This window comes from Pogonomyrmex barbatus, unplaced genomic scaffold (assembly GCF_055798465.1).
Source record: "Pogonomyrmex barbatus isolate J1 unplaced genomic scaffold, ASM5579846v1 scaffold2, whole genome shotgun sequence".
Lineage (NCBI taxonomy): Eukaryota > Metazoa > Arthropoda > Insecta > Hymenoptera > Formicidae > Pogonomyrmex > Pogonomyrmex barbatus.
The window spans coordinates 3,780,992-3,799,244 of record NW_028297116.1 but is presented as its reverse complement, the minus strand read 5'-3'; the positions used below and the strand labels follow the sequence as shown (position 1 = coordinate 3,799,244).

The following is an 18,253-nucleotide window of genomic DNA, read 5'->3' as shown; positions in this document are numbered from 1 at the left end:
TAGTTTTATAACAGACTAGAAAAAATTTTAAAGATGTAATCTTACTTATAACTTGTATCAGTCACGAAGTATACTTATAACTATTATTACATATTTTTAAATAAAAATGTTATTATATTTCTTAAAGTACAATATGATTTGTAATTTTATTATAAAAATTTTTGAATCAACTTATATATTATATGTGCACATATAATATATAATTTTTTTTTTAATTGTAACTTTAAAATAAATTAATAGTCGCTTACTTGAGTTTGCGTATTCATGTCTTGAATAACTGAAGTTCGGGGAAGGGTGGCATGTTGTTGCTGATGCTGTTTTTGATAATGATGTTGATGAGGCAGTGTATGAGTTCCTTGGCTTTGAAATGTAACGCTGGAATCGTTAGGCGGACCTTTCATTACATTCCTATAATAATAGAAATTTTTCGTAAAAACCTAACATAACATATAGCATATTAATTAATTATTATATTATAATATAGCATATTAAATATTATCGCAATCGAACAAAAGTTCTATGCCAAAAGTTCTATGTCAATAAAAAACGAACGTTCACATATTTTTTTTTTGTCTTCTCAGTAAATATACGATAAAAAAGTATATTTATAATCTTTTATTATTTTTTTATTTTATTAATCAATGATAATATAATCAATGTGAAATAACGAATAAACAAGAAATTAAATAAACATTTTGATACCTTCTTAACATTTCATTTTCAACGTCGACGATCACTTGGCCCCCACCGGCGTAATGAGAATGTGGGGGTGGCGGCTGTTTCAGTTCAGTAAAGCCACGAGGGCCACATTGTTGATTCAACATCTGTTGCTGCTGAAGGCTCTTCACTTCAAGCCGCGTTTTATCCCTCTGATAATAAACGCCCGCAAATATCAGAACGTTTAAAATCAGCAGGCTGCAGCCGATCGCGATTGTCACGCTTAAAGCCGTTGAATACGCTGCGTAACTGCACATAAAAATTTCCTAATCATCATCTCAATCTGTGCCCTGGAAAAATTATGTTGCAAAAGAAATTAGATTTTGAAAAATATTACTTCTTTTAATGATAATTTATTCTTTACATAAGTTTACTTAAGTAGAGAAATCGGAATTCCGTTAGAATAAAGTTTCGCAGCAAGTCCTTCATTTTCAAAACTACTATCATAGTGATACAGGTGTACTTCAACGTGTAATGTGCACCTGCCCAACTATCGTGTATGCCGTATAGAAAATATTCATGGCATGCAATTTTCATGATTATGAGATATGTTCGTGAACCTGTGGCTATGACATTTCATCTGATATTATTTTCTTATAAGCGAGGTTTTATTAAACAAGCGAGATCAGCGTAGAATTCACTGCATAGTAGTGACATGTTGGGAATTGCCGATAGACTCGAAGCAAGATAAAGAGCAGAGTGCGCCTCAGCTTACGCTGTTAACGGCACTCAGTCCTGCTGAATTTTTTAAGCACATCGCAGAGGTCAATAAAAGACAAGAATTTTGTCAAAGATAACGATGTATTTTCTAGATTTGCGAATCACGATACAGTTATTTTATTATTATTCTATTACATTCTATTACATTCTTTTGCTCTTTATCGTGAGAGACACGTTTCCATGCACATTCTGTTTCATAGTTAGTATAAAAGTATACAAAAAAAGTATACCAAAAAAGATTTGAATTTCGTTGAAACTGTTATTTATTTCACTTGCTACACGATCTTTATCCTTTGCAAAAGGACGTCAATATAAAAAATAGTTGCAATACAATATTATTCATAAAAATGATATTTACTGCAAAAATCGATTTTAAATCTGTGAAAATCGATTTTAAATCTGTGAAAAGAAAGAACTTTTAGCTAGTAAAAGTATTAGAAATTTGCAAAGCAATTTTTACAATTGTTATGTTATTGTGAAGCAGGATAATTACCCAGCAGCGTCTAAGCTGGCTAAGGTGTCGGTGCTGGCATTATGGACGTTTTGAAGATTGGTGCCCGGAATAAGGCTGACGCAAGTTGTAATGCTGTAATCCGTCGTGGTTGGTGGATCCGTGCTAAGATTTTTCCTCTTGAATTCTTCGCTGATCCTGCTGAGAGGATCCGGTCTCACGAAGCCGTCGTACAGACTGGGGTCGCTATGGCCACGGAACAAGTTGTGCCTGGAATCGACATCCTCCATTCCAGCACGATGAAGCTCTGGGACGAGGCGTAACCAGACCGACAGCTGATGTGCTCTATAATGATTCTTCATCTTCGGTTTCATTCCTGTAACAACAAACATCGAATATAAAATACGTATGCAGAATATATTACAAACTTTTTGTTTTATTTTTTTAGCTTCAATTTTCTGAAGAAACCATTATTACATATAGAGAGAAACAAAAATATTATATAACGATATCGAACTAATAAAATGTAATCAATATACAAATTAATATATTACAAATGTACGGAATAAAAAGTGAATATGTAATAATAAATATTTTTGTAATTAAATACATAATTTAACAAATTCTGTTTGCTGTTTATTATAATATATAATATTACAAATTACGTTCGTAATATTCATTGCGGAATAGATATGTAAAACCCTAAATGCCAGTAAGAGAAATGGCATATTAGTGATAAGCTGCATATCGCATTCCAAGTAATCCTGTGCAGTCTCCAGTTTTGCACGATAATCTATTTCCGATGGCTTGGATGCAGCTGCAACTCCAGGTCCATGGATGATCTTGTTACAATGCGATGGTGCATGCAACTAACTTGATGTTGCCAAATTCTATTTTATAGCCGCAGGGAAATAGATTTCCTCTTAAAAAAATTCCACCAAAATAACTTTTTCAACAGTTGCCAAAGTACAAATTCTCAATATTTTAAGTTTCAAAAGTAAGTCCTAGTACATACTATCGGATCTCTCTCTTATTTTGCTCTATTATTATTTATTTGTTACTTACAAATTATTCCACCCTTTTAACTTGTCTGTGAACTTGGCAAATCTCTTATGAGGCCGAGGTTCGATTTTAGCAAGGTTCGCTTTTGCGTTTATAAACAGCCAGGAAGGAATATCCTTGGCTCGCTAGGTCGGGATCTCATATACAGTTTATTTGCTTACGCGTCTATTTCGCTGATTCTAGCCAGCGCTTGTTTTGCCATCGCTGGCTTCCACCGTAAGAGACGCAAAACTCTTTGGAGCGCGCCGAATCGCGCGCGGAAGTCCTCAAAGGAGCTCGCTTTGATTTACGCTTCGCGGCAGCTCGTTTAATATTCGCGGGTACTTTGAAATGGATATGATCTTACTACTTTACGTGCGATATCATCATATGACTCGTTCGATTACGGAAATGCGGAGATGCGGATGACATATTATACCGATGAACGGGAAAACAGGGAATTTGCTCGATTACTTTTCTGCATCGTTTACTTTTAAATAATGACTGATTTCAAAGGCGAATCAAGTAAGTTTAATCATAGTTAAAGTGTGTGATATAAATGTACCTGTAGACATCCAATATTTAGTGATGGTGTGTGGTGTTTGTATCGGATTGCAATTCTGAGATAGAAATTCTGCATAGAGATTTCGTCCCGGAAATCCGATTATTACAGTTAGCTTCCAAGAGAGAGAGATATATACATCATACATGAGATCTGTTATAGGAATATAGTTATTATTTGCTTACAAAATGTCAGTCGATGTAAAATAATAACTTGCTAACAAAAGCTTTTGAAACGTCTCAGATGATTTTGCAGACAAGTCAAATTGATTTTTGTTGAGATTATAGTATATCGTACTCCAAGAAGAAACATCGTTTGATAATGTAAGCATCTCATTAACAATTAAAATTTGCATTGCATGGTCTATGTTATTGTAGGAATTTGCTCAGAAACTAAAGAAATTATTATTTTATTTATGTTATCATTAATAAAAAGCAACACGCAAGAACATTCTAAACTTTATTTATAAGTTATAAGTGTTTTTAATTAATATTAATTTTTAAATGACTAATACAATTAATATTGTATATTCTGTTCAGTAAACTTTTTAGCAGTAAGCATTTTTTATTTTAGCCATCTATCTCATTGTAGATATTCGATATCATATTTTCAAAGGTATCGTTAAATGTACGAATGTATATAAATCCAAATATATTGCGACAAAAAGCTAATTTACATGCGATTCAATACACGGATTATTGTGAAAAAAAACGTGAAGTATTTAATCGTGAAAGGACGTTGGAGCTTATAATAAAAAATCGCACAAATCGTTGATGTTAAATTAATCGCTTTCCAGTAATTCCGTCCCTTTATTCCTTCCTTCCTCTTCAAATTGGCAAACACAGATCAATAATTTCAACGAGAGAAATACCATAGTGATTATACAGGAACATTGTGATTTAATGTCGGGGAACAATGGCTATCGCTCATATCCATCCAGATAATCGCTTGTGCAATGTTTGATTAGGTACATGTTCTACATATTAAAATATTAACTTTCTCCCTATTTCTTTGTTTCAAAGTTGTTGCATTTATTAAAAATCGTGACCTATATTATGACCTATATTATTACAAAAATTAATTAAATTTATCAAAAAATATATATATAGTTATTAAAAAAAAGTTGATTAAAACTATCTTTTACGTAACAGCAAAAATCAAATTAATTGATCTTGTTTTTATAGAGAATAAAAAATTGGTATATTCAAAAATTATCTTTTTTTATTTAATCTTTTTTTTTAAATGTTTTCTTAATTCTTATATTTCTAATATTTGAATATGAACATACAAAATAGATTAATATTTCATTAATATTTCAAAATAGATTAATATTTCATTAATATTTCATTAATATTTCATTGATGAAATGATAATTGGCTAGCAATAGTACATAATAAGGATAAAAGTAGATAATCTTGCATTTTTTCTTATAAAATACAAACACAAAAATACAAACACAGCTTAAGGTTTTTATATTATCTCTTCAATAAACTTTCGTGAACTTTTTTAGTGATAGCATCTGTCGATATTGGCAAAGTATTTTTCAATAAAGGCTTTTTATCACGCATGTCATATTATATTTAGCTCAATCACGAACGTTAACTTATGAGCAAACTTATCCGAACATCAGTTTGTAATACATTACTAGATCAAAAATCATTATTCTATTATTGATAAATATACTTATTATTTTTCAATTCATGATTCTCAATCTTTTTTTAACTCAAATTAAATTATAATTGTTAAATTTGAAATTTATGATTTATATTTTTTTCTTGCTTGAAAAAAAAAGACTACTATAACTGAAGTTCATTAAAGGTTTCTATTATCTTATAATGAAAATTTCTTTCAACTCAAGAAGTTCAATTATTCTTTCCTCTTCAAGTCTTCATTCTTCTCAATTTCTAAATCTTTAAATTAATAAATTATCTTAAATTAAAGTAAAATCTTTAAATTAATAAAGTACTTCTAAACTTTTGAGAGTATCAATCTGATATTTTAATTTCTAGAATTCTCTAAATTTAGAATTCTACGTCTTTATTTCCGTAAATGCAGTTAGATCCTAGGATTTAACTTAATAAAACTGAGAAAATTGTTAAGAGCTTATTTGTAAAAATAACGTATATCACGATGCGCATCACGTTTCCAAGAGCTATCCTGGCCAGGATATCTGTCCTCCAGTGACCCGATTCGAGCGATCGAGATACAGTAGAAGCTTCGAGAATCGATGCAACCAACGTCACTGTGAGTTTATTTCAATTTTCAATCTAATAAGAAATTCTTTCGCGACTATTTTTCAACCCGCCTCGTCTCCGGCGGCTTCCCTACGCGAGGTAGATTTGTCTCTCGATCTTTTTCAGCGACCTCCTACGTCTTCGCTATCTCTCATGGCACCAGCGTCACCCCTTCCGCTATATTTCCCTCATGGAGCTTCCCTATCGCTCACCTTCCTCTTCTTCCTCTCTCAACCCCTCCCCTCGTTCTCATCGTATCGTTGCAGATTCTCCGTACCTTTTACACGACTTATCTCCTGCTATCTGCTACGGTTACCTTCGCCCACGTAGTGATACTCCCCTCCCTTTTACTCCACCACCCTCATTTGTTCCGCAAAATTCTCTGAGAAAATGATAGTATCTTCGCCAGACATATAACCCGCTGCCCGCGGGCGATGATTATTTTACGATCGGCAACTGAGCGCCTGATCGTCTATTTTATTGTACGCTGGATGGACGAATGGACGAATAAGGTTTACGTTTTTTTTTTCCAAGCTGAGTACGACGAAATTCGTCTTGGAGAGAAGTTGGCGAATTCTCATATCGTTTGTAATATTTTATTAAGAGATCCTCTCTATTATATACACGCACACATACACACCCACATATCTTGACATCATAAAATTTGAGAAATTCTACCCACGTTCATCATTTTAAGGTGTTTTCAGCGAAGAGCTTTGCAATTCGAATGAAGTGAAATATAAAGGTATGCTGTATGTAGAATTTACTTGATGTTATATCCAAGATACCAATTAAATATAAATTTACTTATTTGGAATTTAACATTTTATATATTTTCAAAGTTTAAACTGCAATATTTTTTAAGCTTTTTAAGAACTTTTTAAAACTAATTGAATCTACCATATTCATTGGAGCTTTTAATAATAAAGTTTTCGGTTCTTTAAGCTTTTTTATCTTTAATCTTTAAAACGCTTCAATCTTGTTCCTCCCACTCTCTCTCTCTCTCTCTCTCTCTCTCTCTCTCTCTCTCTCTCTCTCGTCCTCTGTTCTGAAAGATACTTCACTTTTTATAAAGATTTAAAACTTGGTCTTTTTTTTCAGATTTTCGCGTACACGAATACAATAAAAATTTCTTACTTTCATTACTTTATTTTCACGATTAATTAAATACGCCGACAAACTTTCGCCCTTGTAAAATTATGAACAAATCAGGAAATTATTTCTATCGGGCGCAAGTAGAAAATCCGAATACCTGACGAAATCGGGAGCAGTCGAGGAGAGGAAAGAGAATAGGAGGATTATCGGTTGCCAACTTCTGCTTAATTTCTTCTCTTTGATGATGTTTACTTCCTCCCAATCCATTAAGCGGTCCGTTAGCGCAGCGACGTATTTTCCTATTTTCCTGCTTTCCTTTTTCTCTCTGTACCATTCTCTCCAACTTTCTTCGCCCACATTCATCCTCGCTGCTCTCCCTATTCTCTCTTCGTTGGCGAAGCTTCTCGACGAGCACGTTCGCATCCTTGTAATCGGAGGCTACCACCAAATTCGATACACCGATCACGCTTCTGTCGTCGACAAGGAATCCCATTTCCTGCACATGCGAGCCTCGTCTTCCAAGAAAATCTTTCCTATATCCTGCCAACGCTTCCTACTGCGGAAAGATATCCTCGTTATTTAACGCATGTTGAAAATATCAATTTCAGATTTTAGCTGTAATATTTGTTATTGTTTATAACATTAAGTAACTAGTAACGTTAAATTATTATTACTTACATTTTACAATATAATTTTTCTCTTTACTTTTTGATACAATTCTAAATTTAGAATTTTTGGAAATTAATGAACGCGATATGTAACATTTACCTTTATAATTTTAACATTTATAAATCATTGAAAGAGTTAAATAATTTTGCTTAAAAAATTATTCTTTGGCGTAACGTATTGTAAGATAAAATCTATTTAAATTGTCGAAAGACATTGTTAAATGTTTATTACATATCATATAGCATTTATATCATTGTAACGCAGTGTTTGAGGTACGGAAAGCAATATATGATACTACAATCTTTATTTCTCGTTAGTAAATACCGAAACGCGGCTTCGTCGTTAAGTTTCATCTATACGAGTATATTTTCCGCTTCTACAACTCGAAATGCGAAATTTGCCTTCAGAAGTCGACGGAGGCCATTAGCTCGAAGACGACGGGCGTCGCGTAAACATGTTATTCAAATTCCGTCTTCATATCCGTTTTCAGTGCCTACGTCAGTGCCCTTGACGAAGGGTCTCACTACGTGAGACGTCGAGGTCGAAGAGTAAGCTGCGAGAACAGCGCGAGAAACCTGTGAGAACGCAAATTGGAATGACGAAGGGCGTTGAAGGGTCGACGCGGTGGATTCTGCACGATGTCGTTGCTAATTGCTATTCAATTAGTCGGGATTATACCTCGAATCCTTGGATCCTTCTACATTCGTCCTAATGTGTCTGACAATCTACATGTCCCCTAGAGAATGCCTTTTTGATCACTATAAAGTAAAAGTAAGTTTTATTAATTGTAATAAAAGAAAGTCTAATATAGGATACAATAAAAGTGATCAATGGAATTATATCTAGTTGTTAGTACCTCGATGCTTTTTCATTGTTGATCATTGTTTGATAACTTGAAAATATTTCGATTAATTTTAGTTAGATATTTATTTATTAAAATTTATAATACGAATAATATTTTAACGTGAAAATATTATCACTTTATGAGATATATTAATTATAATAAAAATTTCACATTGATATTGTTATGGTATAAAAAAAAATGTTGCCACAGTTGGACTCATTCTCTTTGTATACCTGGCAGAAAGAGTTATTGGGATAAATTATTTAATATTATTGTCAAGACTTTATCATCGGTCAATTTTTCTACATTAAAAATACTTTATCGCTTATTCATATTATCCTGTTGCGTTTACATTTTACCAACGCGTAATTCTATTTTACTTTTAACTTTTAATACAAATTTGCTTGACGTTGCAAATAGTTAAAAATTAGGCCATATTAAGTTAGAGCGAGATGAAATCTTGCGTTATTACTTTGGAGAAATTCGTTAATTAACAGACTGTAACTAAAACGATCTGTATTTTTTTTATTGGCGATATACACGCTTCGTGTAGCATTCCAATTCCGGGGCGAAGTACATGGTGCCGAATACCGGTGTGAGTACGCGCGCCCACGCACGTGTTCCTGTGTACGCTTGTGTGTGTGTGTGTGTGTGTGTGTGTGTGTGTGTGTGTGTGTGTGTGTGTGTGTGTGTGTGTGTGTGTGTGTGTGTGTGATCGATTTGCGAATTCGCACGCGCGTTTTTGCACGACCGAGCGGAATGACCGTTTTTACGTTTGAAGCGGCCTTTCGGCGAGATGCACTAGCAATTAGCCTAAATGCAGCCTCCCGTGGGTGAAGAGCGCGACGACAGCAACAGAGCAGGGGGGAGGATCGGTGTTAATTACTTTATCTGTTTACAGATCCCGCCGAAAGCCAATCTCGACGGAAACGATCAGTTTGCGCCTCTTTTTGGGGAGGAATATCCTACAGCCGTCTATGCTAAAAGTTGTGGACGCGCTACGATCGAAGGTAAAGGAATGAGCGAACGAGCTTTACAGTTCTTTCAGAGTTGCGTAATAGAAGAATTTTACACTAGGTGAGCATAGATATTTTCTCAATATAGGTCTAACCTTACTTAACGTTTAAAAATGTCAATCTTTTTGAAGCTAGCTCACGTTAACTTTATAGAACCCAATCTAAGTTACCTTTTACAATTTCTGCTTAAGCAAATCGTTTAAGTACACTCATGCGGAATCATATGATATAATTCGTTGAATTTTGCAACACTCGTGGCATTGACGACGCTTTTGAATTTCGAGTTTCTAGTTCGTGTTTGTTCAACCGGATATAGCGAATTCCGCGGAATTTCCGTCAGATGATTGCACGAGGAAGCGAACGGAAGAATTTTATATGGTATACTGGATCATGGCTGACTTTGTTCGACAAGTGAGACACGGTTTTATTTCACAATCTCTTTTAAAACAATATTAATATTAATTTGCCACTTTATAATAATTTATCCTTAACTTAAATATAGTTGAAATAGTTACAATTCTTTTTTCTTTTTCTTGATTGTACTTACAAATAATTTTTAAGAGATTAAATTGTCAATTTTTCTAAGCAATATTGCTTTAAAGGTTTCTTTAAATTATAAATCTTCCGCTTTTTCTTTTTCTCTATTCCTTATCAGCTATTTTAGTTTCCTTCACCACAAGTGAAGTTGTTTTGAAGTGGCCAGGATCACAAAGGATAGGCTTCAATTTTATAGGATGTACTACAATCTCGTAGGTACTTTCCCGTATATTCTCATTTTTAACATGCCTCTTTTGCAACAGATTTATGCGTAGCTGATCCCAAAAGAGGCAAAGCGTTTTTCATTGACTCGTAATGACGTGTATTTTATGTATTAGACATATTTGATGTGGAACATGTGTAGTGTACAATCAATAATATATAGTAACAAGATATCTTTTCTCTCAGAATCATATAATGCTCTGATATGACGATTTCCAGTTATCTACTATCTATCTACTATTTCCCATTACTTAGATTAACAATGTAAACAAGTAAGCATAACATTGTAAACAAGTAGGTCAAAATGCGCAAGTTTTTTCTGACTCCAGCAATAGCTGTAATTCGTCGTTACAATGTTTACTGCAAGAAGAACTAACACATTACGTCACAGAAAGATCTACGAGCACACAGTCGCAACTGCTAAGAAAGGCAAGTTTCCAATTACGAAAGTACGGAAACCAAGTTTATCTAAAGAACTAGGAATTAGTGTTCCCAAGGTGCAACGGAAGAGTCAGAACCACGTTTTTGTAAATTAAAAGGCTAGCATGTGTTAAAAGAAACGACAAAGTGCAAGAAATATACATAAACAAACAAGATTTTGAATATCATACAACTTGAGATAAATAGAAAGTTCATTTTTGTAGAAATTTACATTAGAAAAATTGGTATAAAAATTATTAAATATGTATAGTTGTTTTATTTATCAAAAGAGAACAGACCAAAAAGTTAGATAGTTAGATACTACAAGAAGAGAGAGAGAAAAAGAAACATAGAAAGTGATAACGAACAGGTTTAAAGATACAAAGAGAATTCGATTTACTATGCGGTAGAAGACCGAAAGAGCCACTTTTGCGGATTTCAACGTCGATTCGACGGACATCATATATGGCTTTGCAGTTTCGCGACTCGATTAATGGTGAACCCAACAATAATTCCAGCGGAAGCTGCACCGGCAAGCATGCAATTTACAATCATTACCGGCGATACCTCCGACAAAATGCTCTCGTTATTTCGAATTCTGAGAACTTGTGCGATCGATACATGTCAGCTCATATTTGGAAAACCAAATAATTACTTTACGTAGAATAAAATTTCAAGCATTCGAGAGATTTATTGCAATAATAGAAATTCATTCTCTTATTCTCTCTTATTTTAATAATATATAATTCAATAATATATTTGACAAAGCAAAAGCAAATAAAACAAATAAAATATTTAAAAAAAATTGCTAGTAGAGAGAAAGAAACATTTTTTTAATCTTTTAATTCGTCGTACTAGACACGCACTGCCAAGAATATATATAAACAGAGTTTCATTTCAAATAAATTACGAAAGTGGTACATTTTATTTTACATACAAATACATAAAGAAATAAAATTTATTTAGATTACATAATATTATTTAGATTACATAAAGTATAATTTATAAATTAAGATATAAATTATATCGCAGTTAGTTTGACTTTATAGAAAAGAAAATTGTCTTTCTCATTTTATAAACAATTTCAGAAGTTATAAATAATTACCTGATGACTTTCGATTGCATTACGTTTCTATGTCGATAATAAATGCAAACTGAATCTGAAGTTTAGTTTCCTGACGGACTTTTCTTTTGTCAAATATATTCATGAAGAGAATTTCCAATAAGTTTCCAATAAATTTCCAATAAAATCATTTTTAAACATGTAGATTTTTTTGTAATCAATTGTGCCTCGCGTGTACCTCGCGTTTGGTATCATACACGTACAGAATATTACAGCAAGGTCTGTATGACGGGTTGCTTGTTCATGGGCAGGCGCAAAATCGTTCGCAACTAAATAGGCTTTGGTGGCACGATCACTTGCACATTTTTTTGTCAATAAATTGCGCCTCAAGTTGTAATATAATTGATGTGCAATCGATTATGCCGAAGCGTAATTGTTGTGAATGATCCTGCGCGCCTGCACGAATAAGCAGTCCGTCACAGTACCCAGTAGTATTGCTGTAACACACCTTGACAATGGGTCAAAGGGAAATTAGATTGTTTCGATCTCGTCTCTCCCACATATACGCATAATTTACCCACGCGTATGTTGCACATGTTGTGTATATTTGTATATGCGGTTGCACGCATATATATATATATATATATATATATATATATATATATATACGCGATATATATATATATATATATATATATATATATATATATATATGCATATAATACGGGATCTTGAATAGGATAGCATGACAAAGAGATTGTATTAGATTAACACAATGATATTTGATCGCTAATGCTGTTAAGGAAGATGATGATACTGATATAAATATATATATATATAAATTACACATTAATGTAATCAAAAGAGAATAAGGATTGAAATAAATAAGAAGAACATTTCCGAATTTAAAAATATTAATTTAAATTTACTGATACTAATTTGATAAAACTTTGTAAAGTTATTTGCCCGTGAAGAATATTTGCAAGATGTATGAAATAAGTGAGATATGAATTATATGTCTACAGATTCTCGGATTTAATGTAGCAAGAATTTAAATATTCGTCGGTAAAAGATTGTCCCAGACATTCTTGCAGGAAATTTAAAATGATTTCTGCGAAAAGCTTTATGCATGGCGGCGCGTATAGCACAAGGATGTTATGGGCGAAAACCGCTTAACCTGGGCCGTTCCTTACAACACTCATGAATTTTTCAACGATTAGCCGGCGAAGAGAGCATCCTAGCGTTTAATTCGGTCGCCTTTATTAAATTCGGAAAGAGAACGGAATGTCCAAACTTACTTCGTTAATTAAAGAAGGAGACTGCTGCGCGAAAGTCCGTGAGAGCGGGAATATTGCGCAACATCTGAAATACGATTTTACGGTAGGAAAAATACGGCCGCGCGAGAATAGAAACTGTCGAATCGTGTCGAGACCGACAAGCGGCTGGCATAAAGTCTTTTTAATATCTTCCCGTGTCATCCTTTCGCTGCCAACTTCGCAACTTATGAACTTCGGCGAACATGCACGCTCTTAAAAGCAGGACGCAAAACGCGCGAAAGTTTTTAGTGTCGGTTAAACTTATGACGAAAAATGTGGGAATTCGTAGAGTTGAAAATCCAGAGAGTCGATCACACTTGGAAATAATTCATAAATTTAAAAGAAGAGAAGGTGAGCTTTGAAAAGTGATATCATTCATTAAAGGCAAGAAAATTTGATTTCCTAATGGCTTGGATTTTCTATGAGACACAAATTTAAAAATTAATAAGTAGACATAATAAATAAAAAAAAAAAAAAAAAAAAAAAGATATAAATCCACAAGAATACACGTTGAAGACGAGATAGAAGATAAGAGGGAAGAAAAATGCAGGGACATAGTGGGAAAAACATATCTCGGCGGATGTGGAGGAAAATGGCGGGAGACATGTGTCGGCGTTTACGCCGCAACTTATCTGGTGCTACGAACTCTTCTTTTTATCCCCAACGTAGTCGTAGCTCGATGGTGGGTATCTCGAATGCAAGGAGATCCTGTAGGATCATGCGCAAGTGGGAACGCCTTTGGAGAGCTAAGAAATATTCCTGGGAGGGCAAATCGCTCGATGCGATGAAAAATTGACTTCCAAGACGTTCTATAATCTAACCTCCTTCCTTTTTCTTTCTCTGTCGCTCTCCTTTCTTACCTTACGTATCACATACTTCCTACATCTCTTATCCTTTTTTTATTTTGTCTTTTTTCTCCTGGGTAACTTTTTGTTCTCTCTTGTTTTCTGCCGTTTTCTTTTATTCTATCGTTGTCATATTTTGTCATTTCATCTTGCTCTTTATTCTTTGTTATTTTGTTGATTGCCTAGTATATCTTCGCTATCCCTCTTTCCTCTTTTCCCTGCCTTTTTCTAATTTCCCGTTGTTACGTTATTTCTTTTGAAAATGTTTCTATCTACTACTCACTTTTTCTATTTTTATTATTTTTTTTTACATCAAGTTTTTTTAGTTACTTTTTTTTTTAAATCTATGATTTTTTTCAATATAAATAGAACAGAATAGACGCTAAGATGTCACGGATTGTAACCTGAGAGATATAAGAACGCGAAAGGAATGGAAAAGAAGTGAAAAGTATCTAGACGATCATGAAGGGAGGAATCCTCTTGCTGAACAAACCGGCAGAATGTTTGACGCGGGAATAAAAAAGGGAGATCACGAGGATGGACGGAAAATTCAAGAAAAATGATGCTGAAAATATGGAGCAATTTACAAGCGCGTCCTTCGCTTCTCCCGATATGCTTTCATCGTCGCGAAAACGTGTCGCCCCGCTCGAATCGATCAAAAACTGCTGCCACGATCTCTTTGTATCCTAGAGTATATAGAACGTTCCATCTATCTATCTCAGTTAGAATGATATTGTTTTATGCACTGTTTGTTCGGTATTAAAATAAAAAGCAATACGAATTAAAGTCGTTTGGTTTGAAAATCTATTACACGATGTATAAATTGTCTCTACTTTTTGATATTAATGATAATTCGAAATTATCTGGATAATTATCTTTTTAATGACATTTTTATGCATTTCGATAAATAACAGTTACTTACATTTTTCTAGAAAAATTTAAAATCGGTCAAACGGAACAAAATACAAAGTCAATGTATAGCTACTGTACACTGGAATGTGGCGTGTCAATGTCCGATGTCGTATTGTGACAAATTTAGAATCTGTCCCGATTTCCCCACGTTTTCGCCATGTATCCTTGCCAAGATGCTCAGAGAGATTCTTCCAAGAGAAGCGATCGCGCAGAACGGCACCTTGCATTTTCAATTGATCTCCTCTATTGTCGGATACCCGTTGGTTTCACTCGATCGTTCTCGAGTTCCACGTGTAGGATGGAACCCCCCCACGTCGCGTCGATCCTCGTATTTTCTGTGGCTCAAAAACCAGCCTAGGGTCAAGTACATTCAGGATTCGCGCTGGCGATATTCAATGCGAAATTTTTCAACATGATTTACGGCAAGTGAGAAGAATTTATATGTGCGTTTAAGTATGTGCATGTCTAAAATTCCCCGTATTAGCAGAACCTGTGGAAACTAGAGATGCAAAGAATTCAGGGGCTAAGAAACGGAAAGATCAACAGCTTCTACACATTTTTCGGATCTCTTTGCACTTGTTACAAGTACTTTTTCATGTCATACTTACTAGACATACTAGAACAGTACAAAAGGCGCGCTTCACGCGCGCCATTTATTTTTTATATTTTTTAATATTATTTATTTTTATATAAAATATTTACATCACATATCATATAATCTTGCCACTAAAATCTCACATAATTACTAATATCTAGCTAACTAACGTTATTTCAAATTTTCATTTCCAAAATTTAATATTTATTCCCGTTCCTCCGTGTGCAAAGCTCAAAAAGAAAAGATATACATATTGTACCTTATATAATTTGTTTATAAATGTTGAAACCTTTATGTTTGACAATACAATAGCGCGCGGCCTTGATACTTTGTTTATAATCGACGAATATTATACACGCGCACGCAGCGCGTTTATCATTCAACCACCGACACTCGTGTGGACAGGTAGTGTGTTATCGTTCCGCGTATCTTCACATCTTCTTTTCGAAACGAAGTCGCGACAAATTCTAGATAACGATAATTCAGAGAACATCGATGCATCTTACGATGCGTGTATTATAATAAACGTTGCTCGCATAGTTATGAATTTGTCGGATTTATACGTATCAAAAGACGACTTGTTTCATTTGAATCAGTTCCGGGCGACGGAATGATGATTCGTATTCATTGATTTGACGCTTATCTTTTGAAGCATAGTGATAATTAATTTTTGTAAGCGATACGGGTATTACTTTATTATGATGGAAGGGCTGCGTACTTCGACGGACTTTCTCTAATGATCTCTAATTCGAGTATCTTCAATATAAATTCTCCTAGACTGGCTCTTCTGCTTTGAAATTCTCATCGATTTAAATGTAATTTGCATTTTGTAATATATGTTGAATTTCGTCGTAGCCAGACTATTGTTGTTTAATTGAGTTTACGTGCCGCGGCTGGTACGTCACGTGTTTATGAGCGCTCCATTGTATCACCGGCATTCGTAGGGGTGGATCGCAGTACGCAACGTTCCGTATTTCTTCGCATTTCTTCAATGCTAAATGATACCAAATTATGTTGTATCTTATGAATGTAATAGTAAATGCTTTTTAATGCGCGTGATTAACGACATGTAAGCATATCGAAATCGACGAATCTCTAACAAAGTATATGCATATTTAACGTAATTTATTTCTTTGAAATTCATGAATTTTTATAAACGATAATTCCTTCAATGAATACGGCCTTGACGTGGCTGAGGAACTCAGTATTCCGAGGGATTCCTTTGGGTTCCCCAACGGAATCCCAAAGACGAAGAAGCTAACAGTACCCTTGCATCGTTATTAGTAACATTAATATTAACATTAAGTAATATTACTGTTATTAATAATGTACTAACACAGCATAGCCACGAGTCATTCAATGGTTTTTATGTGGCAAATTAATCGGTTTTTTTTAATCGACCGTCATTTTTCCGTCGCCGATTTTCAAGTGAAGAATGAACGAACTGCAGCCAGCACGTCTGCTTCGGAAGTGCCGTACAAGTGACCAGACTGAAAGACTTTTATTTAAAATTAGTACGCGCGCGATTATAATAATTTGCGAGTGTCCTGTGCTGCGAGAACATCCGACGATCCGACATCCGGAGAGGAGGAGGAGGCCTAGGAGAGGCATCGAGCACCGGCGGAGCAACCTTGCGGTAAATATACATTTTCTTTCTCAACATAAAATTAATCAGTTTCACATTTATTTGGATTAATAAATTTCGATAATTTAAAACTTATAGTTTGGGAGGGAAAAACAGTTTAAAGTTTTATACGCCTTTATACGCCAAAAATCTTTTTTCAAAAATTATTTTATTATTTTAATAAATATCAAATTAATAATAAATATCAAATTGAAAAACAAGTATGTAGATTCGATATGCGTAAAAACTACTTTTTAAAATATCTGTCATTTAGAGCGCTGCTATAATTTGAATGTTCTGTTTCTGTGTTACAGAATCATCGTAGCTACGTGGCAGATTCACTCCGCTGTTGCGCATCGGATCGGTGAGTGATATAATTTTTTTAATGAGGCTACAAATCTGTGAAACTTGTCTTAGATTATTTTTATATATTTATATTTATAAAAGTATTGCAGTTAGATCTTCACAGATTCGTTGCCCTAAAATGGCTAGGCTTGGAAACAATTTGGAATATTTAATCCTGGTTTAATCTTAAGATATTTATTTGACATTTATTGATTTATCCATTTCTAAAAAAGGGATGTTAAGTCGATACTCGAATATATCGAAATTATTGTTGTCGGTTTTCTATTATGCTGATTAGTTCTCTCGCTACACTTACTTTATAAGCGTCATTGCGGAAATCATTTCATAATTGTGTTGTAATATCTTATATTTATAATATATCATTAAAAAGTTTCTGAATATCATGTACATTTATAAGATATATTTATTTATTTTTAAGATATTTATTTGACATTTATTGATTTATTATGTTGAAATGTATAGAGCTCATGAAATAGAATTCATTGTATCCATGTTTCATTATTTTATATTATCTTTCGCATTTCAATTGAAATACTTATTGTTGTTTAAAAGTTATGAAATAATCTCGCAAGAAGATAAAAATAAAATAATTTAAACGTTTTAAGAAATTAGATATATATGTGTATAATATATAAAATAGTATAGATAATTTAAAAATAATAATGAATTTATTAAATTTTCTTTGGAAACACATTAGTATATGGAGTTGATTAAATTCATTTAATTTTCGATTTTCTTAAATAAATATTTAACAATAATAGAAATGACACCGCGTAAAAATTTATATTAGTTGTTTTCAAAAACATTAAGTTTTCATTCAAACATCATTTTTGACATATCTTTCTCACAAAAAATAGAAACAAAGATTATAAAAAAGTGCTCATATTTATTTTATTTATGTAATAAGAAATACATACGTTTTTTTTATTTACCTATCCTTTTTATCAGGATTAAATATCTAAATCGATACATGAAAGTTATATATACATATATATATACATATA

General features: G+C 33.4%; 1 protein-coding gene across 1 annotated transcript in view; it reads right to left on the bottom strand.

Annotated features, from left to right (window-relative positions):
* Positions 1–18,253, bottom strand: part of NLG-4 (neuroligin 4) — a 187,911-nt gene that overhangs the window by 3,292 nt on the left and 166,366 nt on the right. Inside the window, exons 11-13 of the mRNA XM_089077120.1 lie at positions 1,931–2,264; positions 703–966; positions 249–408 (exon numbers count right to left, since the gene is read on the bottom strand). Of these exons, the coding sequence (XP_088933246.1) occupies positions 249–408; positions 703–966; positions 1,931–2,264 (758 nt within the window). The remainder of the gene's footprint in view (positions 1–248; positions 409–702; positions 967–1,930; positions 2,265–18,253) is intronic.